The following is a 24,221-nucleotide window of genomic DNA, read 5'->3' as shown; positions in this document are numbered from 1 at the left end:
ATGTGTGGTCTGTTGATACCATGTGTGCATAGGTGCATTTAAATACAAGTTTTATTAAATGTGAAATTGCAAATAATTGCTTCTGATTGCTTGTTGAATGCCCTACAAGCAAGATTTTTCACAGTCATAGTTTAAATTTATCAGGTGTTTGAAATGAAGAGTAGCATTCCATTACTTCTTGTTTCAGAGTAAGACAGACTGGAATGCTCTATTATTTACAAATGTTTTGTCATTTTATTCCCCCTCGTGTTCAGGAAATGTACTATAGCACTTTTGTTGTAAGGACTGGATATGTAAGATTCATGAAACATTATTGTGGAAACTCATTTGTAGAGTTTTATTTTATTCAGCATCAGAACACATACTAATTGTTTCATGTTCCAAAAGAGAGAGATTTCTGCTAGGTCCAACATAGAACTAGCCTTAACCTCTCTCTCTCAATATCTGCAACACTATTCTAATAAAGGAGATGAGGAAGAAGCATTGGTTACTGCTGGAAGGAGGGGATAGATTAGGGACAGTACCCTGATCTATATCACAAATCCTGCTATAGAATCTTGTGTCTTTTAACAGACTTAGATGGCCTGACTGGAAAAATCTGCACAATTGTTGCATTGCTGTAGAACTCAGATGATGTTTATTAGTACCAGTTAATACTAAGCTGCTTCCTTAATATTACTGCAAAGGAATCTTTGTGATTCAACACAGACCCACATAGTTTTTTAGAATGCTGCTAATGTGGATAAGTCTTAGAGGTTTGAAGGAAATACTGCATCTGTTCCAATTTCAGTTTCTGAACGATTGCCAGACCCCGTGCCACAATATGAGCTGGTTGAGTTTTCCAATTGAAGTTTTCTGTGGGAAAATGCTGATTCAGCCGAGTCAGAAGATTTTATGTTACATAACTTTGTTTTTCACTCAAAACTTAGTGAAAGCAAAGCTATCTAACTTCCTGTCCATCCTGTAAGTCAGCCCAGCTCCCTTGTTTTAGTACCCATGGGGAGCTCCAGGCTGTCTGTATTGTCTTTGACCAACGAGGTTCCTCACTTTCTAGCTGTTGTCCAGACACGAAAACTCAGGTTTCCTGGGCAAGCCAGCAGCCTGTCTGGTGTATTTGCAGAATTGCCATGTGTTCATACATAAGGGACCAGTACCTTTGACTCCTTGAACGGTCTGTGAACAGAGGTGATGTCTGGCTTCTCTTCTGTCTTGTCATCACTGATGTTTTGATAAATTACTCTGAAGCAGATTTCAGTCTTCAAAATTTGTGAAATTTCTGCCTTCTGTTCCAATAAAAAGTTCATACAAAACTGATAGTGACAACTTTTCTAGAGATAGGAAAACTAGATTTTACACAGCATGTAGAGATTGATTAAAAATAAACTTTTCCTTGGAGAGTTCAAACTTGTGGTAAAGTAGAAGTACAGAAAATGCTTCCAAAAGTCATGTTAGATATTTCTCCTAAAGCTTAAATGTTAATCTGTGATGTATAAGCCTTCTAAAGAGCATAGCAGGCTGTGCTATAAATAATTTCTGACATGTTATATTTACAAATATGTAAATACAAATGCTGTACAAAAAGCTGGACTCTGAATCACTTAGCTGGACAGATTTGCTGAGGATTATTCCTGGATGACATGTCATTAACAGGTCCTGGCAATATTAATATATTTCAGTGTAAAATCATTCTAAAGTGCAGTGAAACTTAGGTTTTGCGTTTATCTTCAATAGGAGTAGAAAACTTCTAAAATCAAGTCTGATGGAGTGTGATTTGATTGTAGTATCAGTGAGAGCTCCAATAATTTTTTGTTGTGCATAAGCCTTGATAGCTTTTAAAATTTTTTTCTCTTTTCTTTCAGTATTTATCTTTTTGTGCAATTTCTCCAGATGATAAGATTTAATGAAAACTCTTCCCCTTTCTTTTTTTCATTCCATCTCAACCTTTTATTTTACTTTCTTCTTTAAAAAAAAAAGTTTATGGAAAAGTGTTTTGTGAACAGATCAGTCAATCTTAAAAAAGTTTATTTTCTGTCATGTGAAGGGCTGCTCTTTTAATAGAAAGATTACTTGGTTTTTATGATCAGTCATACAACCTTTGCTCTATGATACAAGTAATGCTGATTCCATGGACAAATATTAATAAAATTTTTAGGATTCTACTATTGGAAATCTGTCACGTTAATAATGTTAGACTAACATACTAAGTAATTTAAGTTGCATTTTACCTGCAAAACCTTGCAAAGTTGTTATTAAAAAATATCCAACTCCATAATTATATTAGATATAGGCATATAAACTAAAAGATGGTTGGAAATCTTCCAGATGGAAGGGAGTGGTGGTATATGTGTGTGGTGGGTTTTCTGTGGTGGGTTGTTTGTTTTTAAAGTTGCATCCCGAGACAGGTCCTGTGTGGTTTTTTTAATTGATTTTTGGTGGTATACTCTTATATGTTCTTTCTTTGAACATACCCTTCAAGAAAGGAAAAATATGTACTGCTGATTAAGATTATAATCAGCATTTTCAGTATTGGATATTTTCCAGAAAAGAAGCAGGTAGTGAGGTAAAAGATAAGAAAAAGCAAGTTTTACATTCCAAGATTTTTTTTTTATTATTTCCTTTGCATTCAGGCACTTCTTTCTCTTTTGGCTGAAGCTCCTTTTCTGAAATGGGATGCAGTTAATTTGGAAACTTGTCAGATGCATGAAAGTGTTTGTTTGGTATTCCCCTTCAAAGTGCTTTGCTTTGCCTATATGGCATGAAAGTATGTTTGCTGTCATGGAAGATAGGTCTCCTCAATGTCTATTTTAAATTCCTTTGTCTTGAGATTTTTTGAGAACTTTTGGATCCTCTTATGTCTCTGAGCTCTTGTCTGGATTAAAACACATTGAAAAACTCTTCAGACAGGAACTATTTGCATAGTTGTACAACCCAGAAATATATCTGCCAGTGAAAACTGGTATGTCACAGTATGATGCAGGTGAATGAATCTGCACTGAGCAGCAGGCTACCTGTATTTTTCCCACTTTCACAATGTTAGCAGTAGGCAAAATTTGACAAATCTTTTTTTTCCCCTTAACATCTTATGACTTTTATTTAAGTGAGAATTTGTTTTCTGGACTTTTTAAGTATCTGGAAGGGAGCTGACTGTGCATTTATCAGGGTTCTGATTCACACAAAAATTTCCTGGTCATTTTGTATGACTGTAAGTAAGTGCTTATCCCGCTGTTCATTTTAAAGCCATTCTCTGTGTATGGTTGAACTGGTATATACATACCTATATCAGTATAGTGTTGTTATTAATTTACTGTAGTTTTGATTGTGTGATTGAAGAAAACTGTTTAATGAGGGCATGGTCTTTCACAGAAGAATTGTGCTTTTACTCTGATGCTAATTTTCAACTAACTGTTTTGAATGAGATTATTTCTGTGTTCTACTGCTTGCTACAGTCATAGAATTGTGATTTTTCTGATGTTTTCAGTGGAACGGGGTTTGACTGAAAATGTGTTTACACATGAATAATAGGAATTGGATCTTAAAGACATGTAAATTTAATTTTTCACATTACTTTTGTTATGAACAATGCAGCTGGTTCTTTACAGAAGAGAAAAGCCAAGAAAGAAGCACTGAAGTCTGCCCTACTTTAGGGAAACACATCCATCTGCTTCTACAATTAATTATATTGTAAAACAATTTGTGATTAATTATTAAGGCATTAATTATTAAGGGTGCTAAAAATCTTAATACAGTATGCTAGTGAAACGCTGAACACATTCCAGTGGCATCAGATATTCAGGCTGTACTACAATTACTGTGGGAGTAATGACAGAGAAAGAATATTCTTTCTATCCCATTGGAATTCATAAGTATTTACCTGCAGTATATTGTGTGTCATGATTGCAAAGCTGAAAAGAAGAGATAAGATCAGGGCTTTATCCTGTCAGATCTTGAAAAACCTCTAGAGATAGATGACACCACCTCCCTGGGCAACCATTTCCAGTGCTTCTACTCAAAATATAACACTTGTAGGTACTGCAAGGCGCTACTTTTAGGTCCCCCTTGAAGCCTTCTCTTCTCTAGGCTGAACAAGCCCACTTTCCTCTGACTCTTCTTAGAGGGCAAGTACTCCAGCCTCCCAGCCCTTTTGGTGCCCCCCTGCTGAACTTCAGTTTCATCAAGTCTGTCTTGCACTACGGGGCTTAAAACTGGGTGCAGTATTCTACATGAAGTATAATGAATGCTAAGTAGAAGGTGATAATCTCCTCCCTTGATCTGCTTACTGCTTATGTTCCTGTTAATACAGCCCAGGATGCTGTTTCCTTCCTTTGCTGCCAGGTCACAGTGCTGGCTCCTGTTGAGGTTGCTGTCCACCGAGATCCTCAGGTCTTTTTCAGCAGAGTTGCTCCTCAGGATGCAGCCTGTATTGACCCATGGATTTGTATGGGTTGAGCTCTCACAAGTAAGCCGTGACTGAGTCATCACTGTTGATAGCCCTCTAGCTTGAACCCTGTCATTAAGCACAGAGGCCTGAGAGACCTTGTCATTGAAGACTAAGGCAAATACTTGTTTCCTACATAGTTTAGATTAATTTAAACTCAGTTGCTGTGATTTTATGAAGACAGCGTGGATAGATTAATTCTATGTAGACCTTCTAATTGGGTCAATCTGTGTTGTGATTTATCAAACAATTATGTGACAGCTTACTTTTCTAGGCATACTGTCTCTGTATCCTAAATACTTTCATTAAGGGAATTATATGGGAAAGTTCTTTGTGGTTCATTGAGATATATAGGAAAGCTCTTTGTGGTTCATTGAGTGTGTTCATGTGACATTATTTTGCAGAGAAGCTGTGAAGTTCTAATGTGAAATTTGATGGGACTGTTTGACACTGCACATGTAGAATCCTCTCACATGGCTCCTATAGCATGAATTATTGTTTTTGACTCACTAATAACAGAAAAGACGTGGGCAAATAAGTTTTTATTTACCTTATAAAAGAATAGTAGTATTAACTACAGCAAATACCATTCTTTGAGATGTGTTGTCCCATACAGGAGTAGGATTGGCTGAGAATGTGTCCTTTATTTCCTTAGTTGAAGAGATAAAGGATATTAAGGATATTCTGCTCAGGTACTCTAGTCAAAAGTATCTGTGTGCACTCCAGAGTGTTTGGTGAAAGAGCATCACCTTCTGAGAGAAAAATCTTGAAGGACTACAATTGCTGTACATTAAATCATGGTATTTTACTTTTAAAGGGAATTTCTCTGGGAGTGAAAATTGCAAGGAAAATGCAAACTTTAATTTCATGTTATGAATACTTCTCCTGTCAGATCTTGGAAAACCTCCAGGATTTCAGAGTATGAATATTTTTACTTGTTTATGAGCAGCTTTTTGTACTGCAAACTAAATAGTTACAATCTTTCCTATTCAAAAATTTCTATTAATTTAACTAATATAAGAAATCAGAAAATAATAAAAGAAAAATTCTCTCAGTCTGAGACTTATTATTGATTACAAAGATAAAAGCTGAAGTATTAGAGGAATGATAGTGTGCCATCTAAATGACATTTAGTCCTTACATAGTTTTGATTCCAAATGGATTTGTAACAGCGGTTGCCAAATCTCAAAAAGAATCTGAGTTTCATTTTTGCTTTAGTACCAAAAGTTCAAATGCTTTTTTGGAACTTTGTCCAAATTATTCTGTGTTTTAAATGGCTAAATTTGCCTAGCTGTATTATGAAAAAAGGTATTACAGGAGTTCTGGTTTTGCTTGCTTTTAGGCAGCCTAGAGAAAGCACTGGTGTACTTTTAGAACTCAGGAAAATAAAAGTAATTTTGAAAAAAGAAACAGAAACAAACTTGTAGTTAAGCAGAGCGATTCAAGCTTAGCTTGTCTTGCTTAAAGGATGAATTAAATTTGTAATTTTTCCCAAAAATTAACCTTCTAGATTAATATACTAATCTTACTGAATCAGATTTTGTGGTTTGGTTGTGGGTTTTTTTGGTTGGTTTTTTTTTTTTCATTGACCTCAGTGGAACAAGTACTTCACTCCGATCTCTGACTTTTGCTGGGTGGTTGCTCCTTCACGTTCTTGAACTGATTGCCTGACCATCTGAATCACAGTGTTTGCAATTTCTTAATAAATGTCTGCAAACAGGGCCTAAAGCAGATTTCATAATGAGTCATTTTGCAATGCTCTTTTACACAGAAAACTGTAAGAAGTTTGTGTAATCACTTTTTTAATCTTTCTGACTCTCACTGAAGAGATACAGCCAATTGCCAAATGACTGGCAACAACAAAAAAATCACTGCATGTTTTCAGTGCTGTGCTGGCACACATGGCAGCCATTGGCCATAATGTAGAAAATTTTTAGTGGTTGTGGTTTTGTTTATTTTGGGGTTCATAACAAAAAGTGCTAAATCCTCTCCTACTGATGTGGCTGAATTAGTGGAAGAAAAGTATATGAGGAGATAATCTTTCTTCCTCTTGACAGCAGGCAGAACTCTATGGAAATAGGGAAGCTCAGGCTGAGTCACATAATGAAGTGGCCTGTCGTCCTGCAGTGATGTCAGACTGGCCTCCCTAGGCTAAACTTTGTGTTTAAGAGCTTGGAAGAATAGTCAGGCAAAGTAAACAAGGTATGTTACCATGTACACGTGTGAAATAGGGCATCTTCCATTCTCTCTTCATCCCTAACTGTGTAGGAATGAAGCCAGGATTTTGACCAGAATGTATTCTCTACAGACTATGCAACAGACCATAGCATTGCACGTTTCTTTCTGGTGGTGAAAGAGGTCTAAATTCTACATCTCTTTAAGTCAAAATCAATAGAATTACTCTTGGTTTATAGCAGTATGTGCAATCTGTATTTGTACCATCTATTTTTGCTGTCTTATTACTTGATGTTCATGCAGGTACAGATATACTTCTGTTACACTTTAATATACATTTTGTATAATTTTCAATACTCTCTTTTTTTTGTAACTTAGGATACGAAAATAGCTTCACTGGAGCGCAATATAAGAGATCTTGAAGATGAAATACAGATGTTAAAGACAAATGGAGTTCTGAATACAGAGGACCGAGAAGAAGAAATCAAACAAATAGAAGTTTACAAGAGTCACTCAAAGTTCATGAAAAATAAGGTAAGATCTCTTACCAAAATAGCTTAATGCTGTTTAAATAATGGAAACAAAAGTTTTAACTTGACTCTTTTCAACACAAGCAGCTCTCAGCATGTCTTCTTTTGGGAAATCTCTACTATGCAATACTCGGTAGCTATGGATGAGTGAAGCATTTTGGATAAATACAAATGTGTTTATGTTTTGACTTACAGAGCAGGCTATTTTTCCACTTCTGTAGAGCCTACCATAATCCTGAGTCTATACTGTGTTCCCTTTTCACTTTCTTGTATATGGTGCTTTAATGTTGGTTTTTTTTAATTAGTTAATAATTTTGACTTGCACCATTTTGGCACAAATTTAATTGTGCATTTTTTTGATTTTTAACTGTAGTTTTGCAGTAGGGACTGCTGTTCTATAGATGATGCCTAATTGTAATCTTCTAGAAATTTAACAGCTTGCAATTTGATGACTTTGTTTCTAGAAAATACCTCTCATTTCAAATTATTGTACATAGATAATTATGAGTGGACCACAAATAGATAGTAAATGTGTAGCGATGTAACATATTTTCTGGTATCAAGCTCACAAAACGCTATTACTTGTTCATTATTTTAAAATATATTGGAAGTAAAGCTTGATGTCTAAATTGTTGATCCAGCTGGTCTTTTTACCTCCTTTCATTTTGATGTGCTCAGCTGCTATCTAGGTAAAGATGAGCGCTCCTAATAGGTTTTTCTTGTGAGTTCTAATATTTATTTTCTGATATTTTAATAATTGCTTTAAAAATTGTTAATAAATGTATAGAATCATAGAATGGTTTGGGTTGGAAGGGACCTAGAGATCATCTAGTTCCAAGCCTCTGCCGTGGGCAGGGACACCCTCCACTAGACCAAGTTGCCCAAAGCCCCATCCAACCTGGCCTTGAACACTTCCAGGGAGGGGGCATCTACAACTTCTCTGGGCAACCAGAGTCTACCACTAGTGCCTCACCACCCTCATAGTGAAGAATTTCTTCCTAATATCTAATCTAAATCTACCCTCTTTCAGTTTAAAACCATTCCCCCTTGTCCTATCACTCCATGCCCTTGTAAACAATCCCTCTCCAGCTTTCCTGTAGGGTCCTTTAGGTACTAGAGGGCTGCTATAAGATCTCCCCAGAGCCTTCTCTTCTCCAGGCTGAACACCACCAATACTTTTCAGCTTCTCATACTGCCCTGCAAACAAGAAGGCAGGGGGACACCCAAGAAGCTGTGAGGGGGCACAGCCAGGACAGCTGACCCAACCTGGCCATAGAGATATTCCATACCATATGATGCCATGCTCAGTATACAACTGGGCGCTGGGCTGGGACGTGGTTCTGCTTGAGAACTAGCTGAGCATTGGTGCCAGGTGGTGAGCAATTGCACTGTGCATCATTTGTATATTCTTCTTATTATTATTCTTCTTCCTCCTCTTCTTCTTCTTCTTCTTCTTCCTCCTCTTCTTCTTCTTCTTCTTCTTCCTCTTCTTCTTTTATTATTATTATTATTATTATTATTATTATCCTTTTCTGTCCTATTAAACTGTCTTTATGTCAATCCATGAGGTTTTTTTCTTTTATTCTCTCCCCCATCCCACTGAGGGGGGGAGTGATTGAACAGCTGTGTGGTTGTTTTAGCTGCCTGCCAGATTAAAACATGACAGTAATTTACAGCAAATTCCTAATGCATCTTGGCAAATCTGTTGATATAAAAATAATGTACAAAGCCTAGTATTTTGTTAACAATCTTCTAATGTTTTTGAGAGGAAAAGCTTCAGCATATTTCTGTGGCACAGAAAGCAAACGAATGAGAAGATGATTAAACATGCCTTGTTTTGTCACAGTCTTCTGATCTTTGACAAATGCCACATTCTGACAAAACTTTGTCTGTTTTCTTTCACCAGTCCTTTTCTTCCACTTAAAATTGAGATTTGCAGCCTAAGATATTATTTTTATCATTCATCTGAGAACCTTTCAAGGTGGGAAAGTATTTATGTAGCTGTCAGCAAAAAGATCTTATTATACCTGATCTGTTGAACTTTAGATTATTGATAAATTCTGATAAACAGAAGTCTTGATTGATGGCAAAGAGCAGAACAAAACTCTTCTCACAGCTAACAATCTTAGGTGCTATAAAGCTCTTAATGCTTCACATTTATTCTTGAAGTATAACTTGTTTTAAATCTCTTCTTGATTTAAATAAATGGGAAGGTGTTAAATGGAGGCCAATACTGAATATTATTTATTGTGAGTAGCAGAGAATGTTAAGAAGTGTTCCTTTTCTTAACTAATTCTTAGTAATATTCACTTTTTCCAAATATATAGGCTTTCATTTTGACTTGCAGTTACATACAAGTTGTAGAAATGAGAAAGAAAACTTGCTTAGGGTTTTTTTCCCTTGCCCACTTGATGAGGTATCTCCCTGCTCTGTTTTTGAAGGGATAAAAATTGGCATCACTCACACAATATAGAAATTGTCAAAACAAGTCTTAAAATTTTCATGACTAAGGGATATGAAGCTTGAAATATCTTCATTCAGCTTATGAAGAAAACATATAGGATGGTATGCATTAAAAAAAATAATTTCTGCTTTGCAAGACTTCCTTCTATTACAAGAGTTCGTCCTTTGACTAGCAACCAGATATTTAAAGGAACACTGAATTTTTTCAGATGTCAGTTTGCACTCTGGAATTGAAGTAATTTTTTGAGTATTAGAACTCATATGCTATTTACAGGAATGAGTATGAAAATCTAGTGGTAGTTCAGTACAACTTCAGCAAATTACCATTATGATGAGTTTTAAGAACTGATTAGGGTGTAACCAGGCACTCTGTCATTAACGTCATTAACATTGTGTATAAGAACTGTTCACACTGTAGAAAGGAAGCATGCAAGTTCTAGGTGATCCTGTAGAATAAATATACAGGAAAAGCAGCACAGCATTTTTTTTGTGGATAAGCCCGGAAATGTGATAAACACTTTAAAAATAGGCTTTGACCAGTATAACCTGTAGAATCTACAGATAGACTTGTAGACTCTACTGTATGCAGCCACTTCATTTGCATTGCTACTGTTTTTTCTTTATTTAAAGCCTTCACTTTAAAAAGCAGTTGTCATTTGTCACATAAGACCAGATCCTTATGATGCGTAAATCAGCATAGTTTAATGGAATTTAGCCCATTAATTTCAATACACAATATTCAGCGGAAGAGCTGTTTGTTTGTTTTTCTTTGTTTCCCAGTTACTCTATGTAATGTCATGTAAGATTTTGGGGTGGAAAAATAATAATGTAAGAAAAAGGATAATGGTTTTCTGGTAGTGCTATTATCTAAGGAACTGAAATTATGGGAGGTGACAGAGCATCATAGATTGAGAAGGGAGACAAAGGAACTAGGGTTTCAGGAAAGGAGGGAAAGCAAGATCATATTGGGCAATGTTGAAAAAGTGGTGACAGGCAAATTGCACATATGACATATGTGAGGTAGTGGGAAGGTCAGGATCAGAGGACAAACTTGGAGTTCTTTAGATGCTACAGCACTTATACCCAGACTCGTAGGTTATCTTTGCTGTAGTCTTTATAAAGTACAAAAAGATTTTTGCCTTTGTCTTTTTTTGTATTGAGTTTAGGAGATCCCATTAAATTGTGACTGTTGGTCTTCCACAGCACTTAAGATATAGCAAAGTGGAAATGTTTGCACATCTGGTGGAGACAAATTTATTTCATGCCCTGTTTTAATTTTTTTACACACAACTAGATAATGCAGATCTTTAAAAAATCAAATATATCCAGGTCTAAAAATGTCTTTTAAAAAGTTATGTGGTTTCTTGTTATGACTTTGGTATTTTCAATACTTAATTTTTTTAAATTGAAGTTTTAGTACATTTTCAGCATTAAATTTTAATAAAACACAACCAAAAAGCATAATTATTCAATACATTTTTGTGTGGCTTCTTTTTGTATTTTTTTTTTTTTTATTTGCAAGCTTTAACACATTTTTAAACTCCTGGCAATTTGTAGGTCTTGTAGCCAGAACTTTATACTAAACAGATTCTGTTTCTAAACCACAAAGAACATACCTGCAATGAGAATGAAGTGGTGGTTTTTTGTAGGGGTTTTTTTTGTTGTTGTTGATTATTTTTCAGGGTGTGGGTTGTGTCATGGAAAAAAGCAGCGAGTTTCTAGGAGAGGTTAAGTGTCTGTGATGTTCACATGGGTCTCATGTAAAGCATGTGATGTAATTCAGATTGGCTGCAGATCTACGTTTTGTCTTTATATCTTGTAGACAGATTTTCCCATTGTTGATTTTGTATACATTTTTGTCTCAGTTGCCATACTTGCTTACATGCTCTGGCAAGGGATGGAGGAAGGTGGTTTGCTCTCAAGAGAAAGTTTTCTCTAGCAGTTTCTTAACTGCGCTCTTTACATTTTCTTGACATCTGTTTTTTGTACGCTCCTTTTCTTATTTTGATATTCTCAGAATGTGAAGGTGATTGCTTTTAGTGCCAGTATAGATTCTTGATTTTATACAGTAGCTCAGAGGTGGCTAGCCAAGTACCTTAACCAGCTAGACAAACATACAGTATTTATGAAGAGAAATAAGGAATAAATATATTAGGACATGCATATGGACTATAGTAAGGATACACCTGGAATGCAAAACAAAACAGAAATATTTTGATCAGCAGAAAATGTTTCCAGTGACTGTGCCATACAATATTGAATCTGTGAAATATTTTAGTATGTGGATCTTTAGGATGTAGTTGAGTAGGATCAGCCTGTGAATACATATTTTTTTTTCCTGGGGATTTTTGAGTCACCTTCCATGTAGCCCTTCTAGATTTCTTGCATCCCAAATGTCTGTTAGGACGCAACTACTGGGAGAGAATGGCAAGAGCTCTTCTAGCACTTCTCTGGTTGTTGCAGAATTGAAACTTGAATTTTAAATAAAAATATCTAGGCCTTACAGTCATCAAGAAAACTTCCCAAATACAAAGGAAGTGTGGCTTCTCTGAGTTATGCAGATTCACTGAGGCATTTTATTTTAAACAGTCCTCATGAGATGATGTATCTGAACTCATCTTATGACCAGTGTTACTTCACAGGACTTTAAGAGGAATAGCTACATGTCACCTAATCCACCAAATCCACCATCATTTAGCATCATTCAGTGTATTGTTCAGTGCTTTGTTCAGATTCGTTTATTCTAAATCCATCACGCTTCCACATTCTGTGGCTACCCTTCCCATTTATCATTGGGGAAAGGGAAGAATAATCAGAATTCCATGACGTTTACTGATGAAACTTAAATATGCTTAAATTCAGAAGCTCCTTCTTAGTGACTGGGTTTCTGCTGTTTTTCATAGGATATGCTTTTAAAATCTCACAGACCTTTCACTCTGTGGAATTTTTTATAACGTTTTCCCCAGACTTCTCTTAAGTTAATCTCTTTGGCTTGACTTTGCTAGTACCGGAGAATTCCACATGAACTGCCAGGGAGGAAAAAAGGAGGTGGGAATGGTGGGCAGCAACACATTTGCAAGAAGAGCAACGTTAAAATTCCACTTTCCTAAGATGCCTGCTTTTCTTATAAGACTCCTAAAAAACCTTGATTTAATCTGGCCAGTGATAATTCACAAGAACCATACTGTTTGAAGGAATAGGTTATTGAATTTTATACTTTGATGAAAACTTTTTTCCTATGCATTTTTTGCTGTCCTGCCAGACTTGCCTCACACAGAATAAACTCCTTTGAACTTAAGTGAGGTTCATGGTGAATTTATAGGCCAAATCATCATGTATAATCTTTAAGAGTTTCCTTTTAACTTCTGCAACAGCAGGGCAATCATTCTTAAGACAGAGTATGTTAAATTACAAGAAACTGAAGTTATGAATGTCAAAAGTCTGAATCTTAATTCTCTTCCAGAATTTACAGGTGTCTGAATTGTCATATCATGGTTGTTCACACCTCTCAGATTTTGAGTGCAACTATGAATTAGAAATAAAATTAATGATCTAAACTTTTCCCCCCCTTTACAGATTGACCAACTGAAACAAGAACTCTCAAAGAAAGAATCAGAACTTCTTGCCTTACAAACTAAGCTTGAAACCCTTAGCAATCAGAATTCAGATTGCAAGCAACACATTGAAGTGCTTAAAGAGTCACTTACTGCCAAAGAACAGAGAGCTGCCATACTTCAGACAGAGGTATTGTATCTTCTAATCATAAAATGCAATAGAAATAGTTAGTTAATAGCATGTGTCAAGGTGATGATGTGTTTGTTGCAAGTCTGTGTAGAAGGCAGTTTGTTAAAGAATAGTGAAATAATTTAAACACCTTTAAATGCCAATATATTTGGTATATATTTTTGGTAGCACACCAGTTCTTATTCTAGAATTTTTTTAGAAGCACTTATAATCATAAGAATCATAATCACAATTTTAAGAAAATGCTTGTGCCTAATTCTCATTGGCTTCAATGGGGGGAGCTGGGCCTTAATGACTTGATTGTTGTGATTTCATTCCTTGCTTCTTCATCTATTAGTTGACTGAGTTTTCCTTTTGGTTGCTCTGGCTTGATGCTGCTTTTCTACTGTGTATTTCTATTCTGAGGAGTGAAGCTACTGCTGTATTTTGAAGGGATCTGTTGAAGAGTGCATGATATTAATCTGTGGTTATTGTTTTGAGTGCAATCAACATTTTTTAAAAATAGGAATATTTTCAATCTTCAAAACAGACCAGTGCATTAGTTATGCATGTATCTACAAAGTCAGATCATAAAAATATGGGTAATGGATGCATGGTTGAGATGGTTGTCACATTTGATGCAACGTGTAAGTCCAGTGTTAAAAATCTCATCCATTAGTTCATTTCCTGGGGTTTTAAAAAAACTTCATAGACTTGGAGCACACAATACTGATTAGATTGGTTCCTATTATAACTGTTTCATTTTATTTTTAATGTGTGTACCCCTTTCAAGAAACAGAACTGTGAAATTCAGTCATACGGTACAAATAGTTTCTATTCAGAGAAGTATATTATTTAAGGTATACAGGAATCTTACAGAATGTTTCAAATTTCTGGCTTACAAAGCTCTAGGAGAAAAAACAGCCTAAATGCTTCATTCTCATGGAAGCAGGAAATAAATATCTCTAAGATTCTGATTATCCCTCTGTGCTGTAGGTCTTATCCTCCATACATTAAGAAGATACAGATGAAATCTTGGAATTTCCAGCTTGTGTTTAATGGGCCAGCCAGCATGTGTGTATAATACAAAATAATCATAATAGAGCAAGAGTAAAAGCTCCAGCAATTTTGAGATCTCAATCTAGCTTTTGAGTAGTAAATATTATATATTTTAAATTTTTGTCTGTGCAAAGCTGTTTTGCAAGGTTTGTATTACCTGTCATGTTGCTGAGGCTGGTGATGAATTCCATTGGCTCTCCACTAATTTGATTTCCTAATTCTTTATCAGATCGATGTGTATTCAAGGCATTACAGTCTTATGGCTGGCAGATGGGCAGTGGTAAAAAGAACTGAATCTCCAGTTCTCTTGATGAAGGGCTGCTGGGATTGTGCAGTCCTAGTGGAGAACCAGTTGGTTTCTGACGAGTATTCAATTCCTCTTCTTCCCAGTTTCTACATAAGGCAGTTGAGCTCGAACCTTTTACATGAAGCAATTTAAGTTAAAATTAGCTGTAACTGCCTGTTCATGTGCAGGTGAGATGTATGGTGGAGATGTGCATCTCAAATCTGCTGAAAAAGATCTTTACTTTTATGTTACAGCTAGAAATAAAGCACACTGTGTACCCATTAGCTTCTCAAACCAGGACTTATCAGGAAAGAACAGTACTTTTGTCTGTTATTTTAAAGCATCAGGGTCGCAGGCTGTACAGCTTTCCATCTAGAAGATTAGATATTCAGGGTTAGATATTAGATATTTAGGGTTTCTGGAGTTAAATAATATAGAAGGTCGCAAAAATATATGGCTAGTCTGGACATACTTTTCACCTCTTTTGAACAGACTTTGAATCAAGAGCTCCTTAAAACTACTGAGCTATCCAGTCTTCTTTCCTGGAATAGAATCTTATAGCAGCTTTCAGCTCATAAGAAATGCACTCATGTAACCAAACACAGGATTTGTCATAAATTGCTGTGTAACTGTATGAGAATGCTACTTGCTTTCTCTAATGATCACGAAAACAAGTGACAGATCTCTGTGTCCAAACAATTTCACAGATTAGAAAATAAGATTTTTCAAGGCTGATGTGTGTGTTCTAATGATGTTCTATTGTTACATATTTTTAAGACCCTCAGGATTTCGACACATTCCTTATCACCCTGCTGTACACTAGGGAGTTTTTCTGATTAAAAATGATTGCCAGGATCTCTTCTCTACAAGTTGTGTTATAACTTCCAGACTGGGTGTGCAGTTTATTGGAGAGTCTGTTAAACTGTGAGCATTCAGGAGAAATGTGCTGGAGCTCTGAGCAGCACAAAAGCTGGACAGCAGCTGAATTTGTAGATTTCTACGTCTATTCCTGTAGGCCAAAGTTCGTTTTTCTTATCAATATTTAAACAAACCAGAAAGAATACATCATTAACATAAGTAACAAGAAGACATCTCAGTAAAAATTAATTACATTGGATGCCATAAGTTTGAGAGCTGATCTTGTTCCTAGTGTTAGTCAGTTATGAGATGGTTAAAAACAGACTGGTTTTGCTACTTGCATTTTTTTCTTATGCTGGATGGAAATGCCTCCTTTTTTCTCTTATTTCTTTTGCCTGTTTATTTGTCCTTCTTATATTTTGACTGACTAGTGGGCCAATATGTGGCAATAAGAATTAAGTATTTTTTTTGTTTCATTGTATGCTTTGTTGTACGTTTCGATTAACAAATTCATACCTTCAGGCTACATTCTCCTGTTACATCCTGCAAAAACTAAATGCGATACAGCAAGAAAGGAAAATTAAAAATGATATCTTAGAGTTAAATTTTCATGAACTCCCTTCATACCTACTCTTAGTTTTATGGGGAGCCTTGGTGGTAATCACTTTGCAAATATCAACTCCATATAACTCAACGATGTCTGTCTTCAGTACTCAGGAATATCCTGTATTTCAAAAGCACCTTTTACATTTCCCTTTAATCTTTAGTTTGGAGAACTCTGGGGGAGTAGAAGGAATGTTTATCTCATATGAATCTTTACTGAAAATGTTACATGTGAGAGGCTAAATGTGGGCTAATTCCAAGTATCAGCAGAGGCCATCGATGTTTTGTTTCTGGTGTATGTATTAAGCTGTGTTAAATTAAATTACAAAATAGCAACAAATCAAAAGCTCCTCTAATGATGCTCACGTTTCCTGCAGAAAATCCAATCCCTGCAACAAGAGAGCCATGACAGGATAGAGGGGCTTTCTATGCTCTAAAACCAGGATCCCTCTTACCAAAGACCTGAAAATGAGCAAGGGTCATTTATGTGGTGATCAAACACGTGGCTTGCCGGTGTAGATAGGTGACGAATAAAAATACTGCTTTGCCAGCTGGCTCTCTCTCAGACCTGGGTTTTAAGCTGACAAAACTAAGGCTTAGACTGTGCTGTGGAGCAATCCAGCAACGATTCTAGACATTGCAGGTTTTGTTCTCTGCAACTGGGAATTGGGAAAAGATTTTGTTTGCTTAGAGCAACTGAATCTTCTGTCTCCAGGCCTCAGGTCTTATCTAATGGGAGGGCAATGAGCTTCCAGCAGCAGATGGGAAAGCAGCTGCAGGCAGATGCAGGGTGAATGGGAGTGCTCCAGCAGGTGGAAATCATTATGGAAGGAATTTTATACTGGACAAGCTATTGTTGGTCATTCCCAGATGAGTAAAGTTAATAATGTTTTGGCCTGCACTAAGCCATGCTCCTTTCTTCCTGCATGTCCATATTGTCTATTTGTAGAATAGATAGTTTTTGTTAATTATCACTGTAGAATTTTATGCTGTCCTAAAACATGCTTATAACCTGCCTTGAAGGGCTTCTTTCTGGAGGTGAAACTATCAAAGGCCAGTTCTAACCCTGAGCTAAGGTATTGATAGTTGCAGTGACAACTTCCTGAATAGGATTACTTTGTAATCACCTTGTTGTAATTAAATCAGCATAGTAAATCCTGTAATTAAAAAAAAAATCCTCAACAGGATCTCAGTTACTTCATAACAACCCTTTTATTATTATTTAGCTTAATAATGGTATTCTGCAGGTTATCTTCAGGTTTTGGAGATGGCAGCTATATATGATGGAACAGGATGTAATTCATAGAATCACATAATGGTTGAGGTTGGAAGGGAGCTCTGGACATCACCTGGTCCAACCTTCCTGCTCAAGCAGGACCACCTAGAGCTCATTAGCCAGGACCATGTCCAGATGACTTTTGAATATCTCCAAGGATGGAGACTCTACAACCTCTCTGGGCAATGTGTGCCAGTGCTTGGTCACCCTCACAGTAATGTTTCCTGTTGTTCAGAGGGAACCTTCTCATTTTTAGTTTGTGCCCGTTGCCTCGTGTCCTGTCACTGGGAAGCACTGAACAGCCTGGCTCCACCTTCTTTACAGCCTTTCTTCAGATATTTATACACAATGATAAAATGCCCCCTTCTCTTTTCTAGGCTAAACAGTCCCATCCCATTATTTTTTGCATCATTTCAAGTCTGGAATTTTCATGATGTCAACAGAATTAGCTCAGAAAATATTACTTCTTTTAAAAGTATAACTTAAGTTTGAGCTAATTCTTACATAGCTGGTTTCAACGGTCATAAATGAAGTGTAAGCAGAGTTATTCTTAATCTCTGCAGAATGGTGACTGATATTGAGAGGCATGACTAGTGTATCTGTTTATTCAGTTAGTACTTTTACATGTATTATAGCAGATCATCAGAAATAAAGAGACATCTGGACTTTTTTTATGAGTATAGTTAATTTCCTTCAAACAATGGTAATTGGATCAGATTTCAGGTACAATGGCACTTTGTCACGTGATGTGAGAAAATTTAAAACCAACAGCAAATAAGTTAAGTCTAGATCTAAACACGATGTGCTTTTTGCACAGTTTCTGTTGTCCCACTGATGTCAGTGTTTTGGGGTTTTTTTACTGATTTATTTGACTTAAAAAGCTATCATTTGAAGTTTTTATTGACAGCTGAAACAAAAAGATATAATCCTGTAAAGCAATAAATATCATGGTGGCCAGAGTTGGGAGGTCTGAAAATGGTTTATTGCCAGTAGGAAAAATGTTTGGAACCAGTCCTTAAAAGATTCGCTGCCTCTGCTATGTGCATTTTGTTCCATTTTAAGGGTATATATGATAATAGTGCCAAACTATGCAACTTTTCCTACCCTAATGTATATAGCCTTTGTTTTGATTATCTCTTTATTAATGATGTGAAAACCCGGAAGTCAGATAAAAATGAGCCAAGGTCAGGCTACTCCAGCTGCCGTCACTCTGCTCCATAGAGAATTGTTAAAAGGAAGAATATTAGACTTGCTGAAATTTTCCTTGCTGTTGTGAAAAAGCTATAGGTGTTAATTTTTAAATGAAGCCTTGTAGTGTAACTGCAGAGGGAAAGAGGTTAAACAGCATGAATGATCCTTTTTGGGGATTTAAAAAGATGAGACACTACTATTTATATACTTTAAAAAATGGTAGACAGTACAGTTTGAGACTATATTTGCGTATATTTGCAATGACTGGCACTTAACTACTGCTCTTACAATCAGGGAAAAATGTACATAAATTGATGCAAATAAATTAATTTCAGCTGGGTAGCTCAGTGGAGAAAAACATTCATTTCATAAGCAATTCTGACACAAACATACTTAGCACTTTATTAGTGTATCATTGCTTTAGATAACACACCCACAAACTGGCAGGTGTGCTGTTTGAAGGTTAATCAACTGTGAAATAAGTAAATGTCTACAAAGAAATTTTGTAAATTGTGAGCATAGCCCTGTCAATGGAGAAAATGGATTAGAAAGATATGTGAAGTCCGTACTGTAACTGAATACTCATGTGTTCAGCATATATGTATAAATATAGAAAACCCAATAAAAATGAAGAGGAAAGGTGATTATAGTAGGTATTTATTGCAATCTGTTTTTTCTTTTAAACAGATCTGTTTATAGAGAAGGGCTGTGAAATGATTGACTTCTTGGCAGTTCTTAGTTTGCATAAAGAGCAAATAAAAGTAGGAAAAAAAAGCACAAAATACTTGAAACAAATACAAATGCTTTATTTTTCTTTCTGTTACAATGTTGATATTTGATGTTGCTTGAAATGTAAATCTGCTTTTAATTTTATGATAATAATGGCATAGCTACAGTTCTTTCACTCTCATATTTTTATTTTTCTAAGTTAGAGCTTTACTTTGAAATTGTATTTTGCTATTGTTTTGTGATTTTTTTTTTCTCTTTTTTTCTTTTTTCAAATCAGGCTGGGTCAGATACTTCAGTGTGGTCTCTGCTGTACTGCCAGTGTATTGTTCTGGTAGATCTGCTGTGCATGCAAAGGAAAGATCACCCATATTCTGGAGGCCTGTGTATCATTTACTCTGTTACTCCACAGCTGTTCACAGCTTTCTTGACAGTGTTGCGTATTTCAAACTGAGCTTTATCTCAGGTGGAATTTTTTAGCCATTTCACTTTTTATACAGCTCTCACATTTTGAGGGCCCCTGTGACAGTTTAGAACTGGAGAGAGTAGCATAGTGGCAAGGCAGTAAATTCAAGGAGTTAAACTGAAAGAAGACTTACATGAGCAAAATTCTGTATTTAAACAAAAGTAAACTGTGAAGCCAAGTTGGGTTTTGTTGGGTTGTAGGTTTCCCTATCTGTTGGAGGATTTTAAGACTTGACTCTTCAAAGGCACATCAAATAGCATGGTCTGATTTTAGTCTTCTCTGTGCTTTGAGCAGGAGGTTGGACTGGTTGATGTCCTGAGACCCATTCCAACCTCAGTGACTTTACGGTACTACAAATGAAGCACTCTCAAATACATGATAGGTAATGCTGTCCCAAAGATGTCTATTTTCTGCTTTGTGAGTTATATACTTGCATTCATTTATCTAGAGAAAGATTAAATCTTGATTTATTTACACCACCCCACCCCCAGATCGAATCCATTCTCGATAATAGCTTCCAACGTTCTTTCTTTTGGAGATACCATTATTTTTATTTCATTAAAAAATTGAAATGAAATTGCCCGAGGGAAAGGTGACTGAAAGAGTGGAGAGTTCCATTAGAAACTGGTGCCTGGAGACAGGAAAATGCACATAAAAAGAAAATGGCAAAGATGTACAAAGAGGCTGTATGCTCGCTGTGTAAAGACTTTATATAAGTTGTTTGGGACAAATAGTTTAATAAATGTTAGATTTATCTTAATGTCAAAACACTTCTCATTCATTGTCATCTATTTTATTTAATTGAAGTGATAAATAACTGTGGTGTGCCTGTGTCATTTCCCCCCCCCCCCCCCCAGTTCTTAGATTTACAGAAAATTACCTGGTTGCCATTTAAAACCATATTCAATTAGACAGCTTTAATGGGTTTTTATAACTGAGCAAAATTTACTATGATAAATTTTACTTCACTTAGGCTTGATTCTAGTGGATGGAAATGATTAGAAAAATATTAGTACTGTTATCTACTGATTTAAAACCTTTGCTCTAACTGGACATGTTTTGAGAGTAACTTTGATAGGATTGCTTCAGAAATGATTCTATGTATACTTTAACTATTGCTTATATTGTAATTAAGTCTAAAGGGGTCCAGTTATGATCCTAGTGTATTGGCACTATACGCAAAAATGCAAAGAAAAACCAACCTCAAAATAGTATTGAAATTTCACCAGGTAGATGCAAAACCAAGGGGAACAGAAAGAATTTTGTACATGTGCTAATTAGCATAATAACTACTAGACATGACCCCCCCAGTCTGAAACTGTTAATGATGTTTTGTGCATATTGCTACGATGATGAAGTGTGAGGAGAAGTTACTGAAGTAATTTTGCATATTTTTGGGTTTTACGCTTGACAGAGCTGTGGAAAAAGGGCTAGAGCCACTTAAAGGAAGACATGAATTAAGTCCGGTGACTGAAGGGAAATGGGGGGCCATGGTTTGGTGAATAAGCCATGAGTGGCCTTAAGGCCAGAGACAAGTGGATCTCATGTTTATAAAAGTGAAAGAGGGAATGGGCAATGTGGCTGGTATTTTGTGTCTGCTATCTTGGGATAAAAATGAAAGAAGATAGCAAATCATCAATGAATCTGATCCTTGTGTAGGGTACATACAGCTTGGTAAAAGTTTGCTATACAGAGGTAGGGACAAGGCAAGCTTTTTTACTTCTTCCATAGGACCAATGTAAGGGTTGTGTGTGGGTTGTTTGTTTGTGTGTTGTTTTTTTTTTTTTTTTTTTTTAATTAATGTGGGTGTTAAGAATGCAATGCAGGGATGTAATGTGGGACAGTTCAGCCTTTGTGCTGGGACTAAGGCCAGACACTGCAAACTGTCTTATTTTTAATTAGTGATTCAGTTTGGAAGCATCCTTGTTCAGTGAAGAGATCTGCTCTTCCTAGCATAGATAACAGAGGTCTTAGCTCACAATTGCTCTTAACCCCAACATTCAAGCCTGCAGTAGGTGCAAAGATGCATTCTCAGCCTGTCCGCTATCTCTGCAGAGGAAAAAATTGTGCTCACAGCAGAAGCAGAGTTTAGTAAAATAGGAGATATGGCTCATTTGGGAAAAAAACCTGCAGCTGTGGCCAGCGAGAAATCTTTGCATATGCTCATACTGACAGTGGACCTCAGATGGCTCTTTTGATTCTTGTCTTGGTAGGATTCTGAATAATATTTTCCTTATAGGCTATGCAATGTGTGTTTTGATTTTTTTCCTCTTTTGTTTTTTTCCACTCCTTGTTTAACTTTTAGAAGGAAAGAAATCTCTAGGTCTTGGTATCACAGTGGAAAATGGAAGTAAGAATCTAAGCTTGTGAAGGATCAATGGTTTCACAGGTGACCTGATAATATTTAGGAAAACCTCTAAATAAGACCAGCTAAGGCAAACAGAAGTTGTATACTTCATGTCCTAAGTGAAGTTTATATATTTATATATATATAAAATTATATATAAAATGATATATTATATAATTACATAATAATTTACATTCCTCTAGTACTTTCCATATTTAAAATCATCAAGTAATGCAGGCTGTGAGAATTTTTGAAAGATTTGTCATTGTTATAGGTAAAAAGTATTTACAAATTATCTCCTGGAAAAGAATTAGCAGCTGCATTTACTCCCAAATAATTTGATTCTCTCATTTTTTGGTATGTTTTCAACTAGCTGGTGTGGTAAACTTAATGAAATTCCAATTTTGTGGCTTCCATTTTTGTTTTTTGATAAACTGAAAGCTGCTTTTTCATTTTATAAATTGGATGAAATAGAAACCCATGCATAAATATACTGTTTCATTTAGACAAACAAAGGATAATGCATGTGTGGCAAAAGCAGTCTTTCTGAAGTAGATTTGGTACTTTACAGCTCTACCATGGTAAGTCATGGCAGTTGAGTTGTGCAACCTTAAGGCTTTAGTAAATAAAAATCCTTGTGGACTGTTGGCTGGCACAGACATGTGGGAACAATCGTCTTAGCTTCCAGTTGTTGCAGGGAGGAATTGCAGTTGTGCACAGTGAGCCATGAAAATAGTGCTCAAATGCTTAAAAAGAAGCTGGGCTAAACAACTACTATGCACAATAGCACCTAGTTAAATAAGGATATTAATGTTCTTAGAGCAAAAATTTTTAAAGATACATAGTTAGTGAGAAGGCTGTGAATTTAAATTAATTAAAATCTAAAATATTCTCAAAGGCAGGATGCTATTTAACATTTGCTGGACTTGACTAGGTAGAAGTGCTTGCAACAAACTTCTGAAGTTATCGGTCTCTGAAAAATGTTCCTTTTTAGCTCTTTGGTCATGTAAGTGGTTAACAATGTTAGCAAACTGTTGAGTTAGTTGACTGTGGTGCAGTTTTCCATTTGTTTGATTCTTTGATACTTTTCCTGTGATTATTTTAATGTATGGCATTGTAACTTCAATCTTAGCTCTTCAAACAAATGCTTTGCATATTTGTGTTTCCTGTACAGGATCATATACCTTCTCCCTGCTAGCATTAGTTACATTATTTCTGTGCAATAAAATTTGTAATGCAGTAACACTTGTTAAAGAAACAGCATTAGATGGCATTAAGTAACTTGAATCTGTATAATTGCCTTTGGTTTATTATCTGTTCTGCGAAATATAAAGAAGAAAGGCTTTGAATTGTTCCCTCTGTACTTCTGTGTTGAATGTGCACTCTTTTTCACACAGAAGATTAATTTACTCCGATCATTCTCAATGTTAATTTCCATATTTTTGAGAAGGAAGTGTGGGATGTAAAAAGTGATGAGAATGCCAAGGTTTGCTGATGTTGTTATAAACACCATATATTTTTAGGTTTCTTGCTCTTACATGATCATACCTGTGTCCATTTCACCAGCTGTAATTTTTTAAAGACTCTGGGTACATTCTGATGAATTCCTACTGTATACTCTTTGCCACAGATCTGTGTCTCTGTGTTTGAAAGGTTCTTGCTTAACAGTAACTGTGAATATTTTCAGTGTGATAACACTTTTATTTTTAGAGAAGAAACTATGTAAGCAGTGCCATGCTAGAAGAAATAAAGGTTTAGAAAAGTGGAAAAAAAGGTTTTAAAAATGCAAACAAATATTTCTGATGCATTTGAAGGAATAACAGTTACAAGAGAAAGAAAGGAGAGGAGATTTTTGTCAAGTATTAATAATAATCTAAAGCTTCATGAAGAAAATCAGGTGTTCTACAGAATCAGAGGAAAATGAGTGAAAAAGAAGCATGGAACTGTGGAGGAGGATTGCAGAAGATGCTACTACTTAAGAGGTCTGGGATAGGAACATCAGCGCTGGTGTATAGAGCTGTTTAAACGTTGTCTGCACCAGTAGAGTTCTGCTATAATTAGTGTTAGAAATGTATTTAAGTAT

At 35.9% G+C, this 24,221-nt stretch overlaps 1 protein-coding gene across 14 annotated transcripts in view; it reads left to right on the top strand.

Moving 5' to 3' along the window:
- ERC2 (ELKS/RAB6-interacting/CAST family member 2) overlaps nucleotides 1-24,221 on the top strand; it is a 443,424-nt gene that overhangs the window by 121,828 nt on the left and 297,375 nt on the right. For 13 of the 14 annotated variants that reach the window (XM_075762003.1, XM_075761998.1, XM_075762007.1 and 10 more), the window contains 2 exons: nucleotides 6,989-7,144; nucleotides 13,180-13,347. The exons of the other annotated variant lie outside the window; for it this stretch is intronic. In XM_075762003.1, the coding sequence (XP_075618118.1) occupies nucleotides 6,989-7,144; nucleotides 13,180-13,347 (324 nt within the window). The remainder of the gene's footprint in view (nucleotides 1-6,988; nucleotides 7,145-13,179; nucleotides 13,348-24,221) is intronic. 14 annotated transcript variants of the gene reach the window in all.

This window comes from Balearica regulorum, chromosome 10 (genome assembly GCF_011004875.1).
Source record: "Balearica regulorum gibbericeps isolate bBalReg1 chromosome 10, bBalReg1.pri, whole genome shotgun sequence".
NCBI lineage: Eukaryota > Metazoa > Chordata > Aves > Gruiformes > Gruidae > Balearica > Balearica regulorum.
The sequence above is the reverse complement of the archived record's forward strand: the minus strand, read 5'-3'. Positions and strand labels throughout refer to the sequence as shown.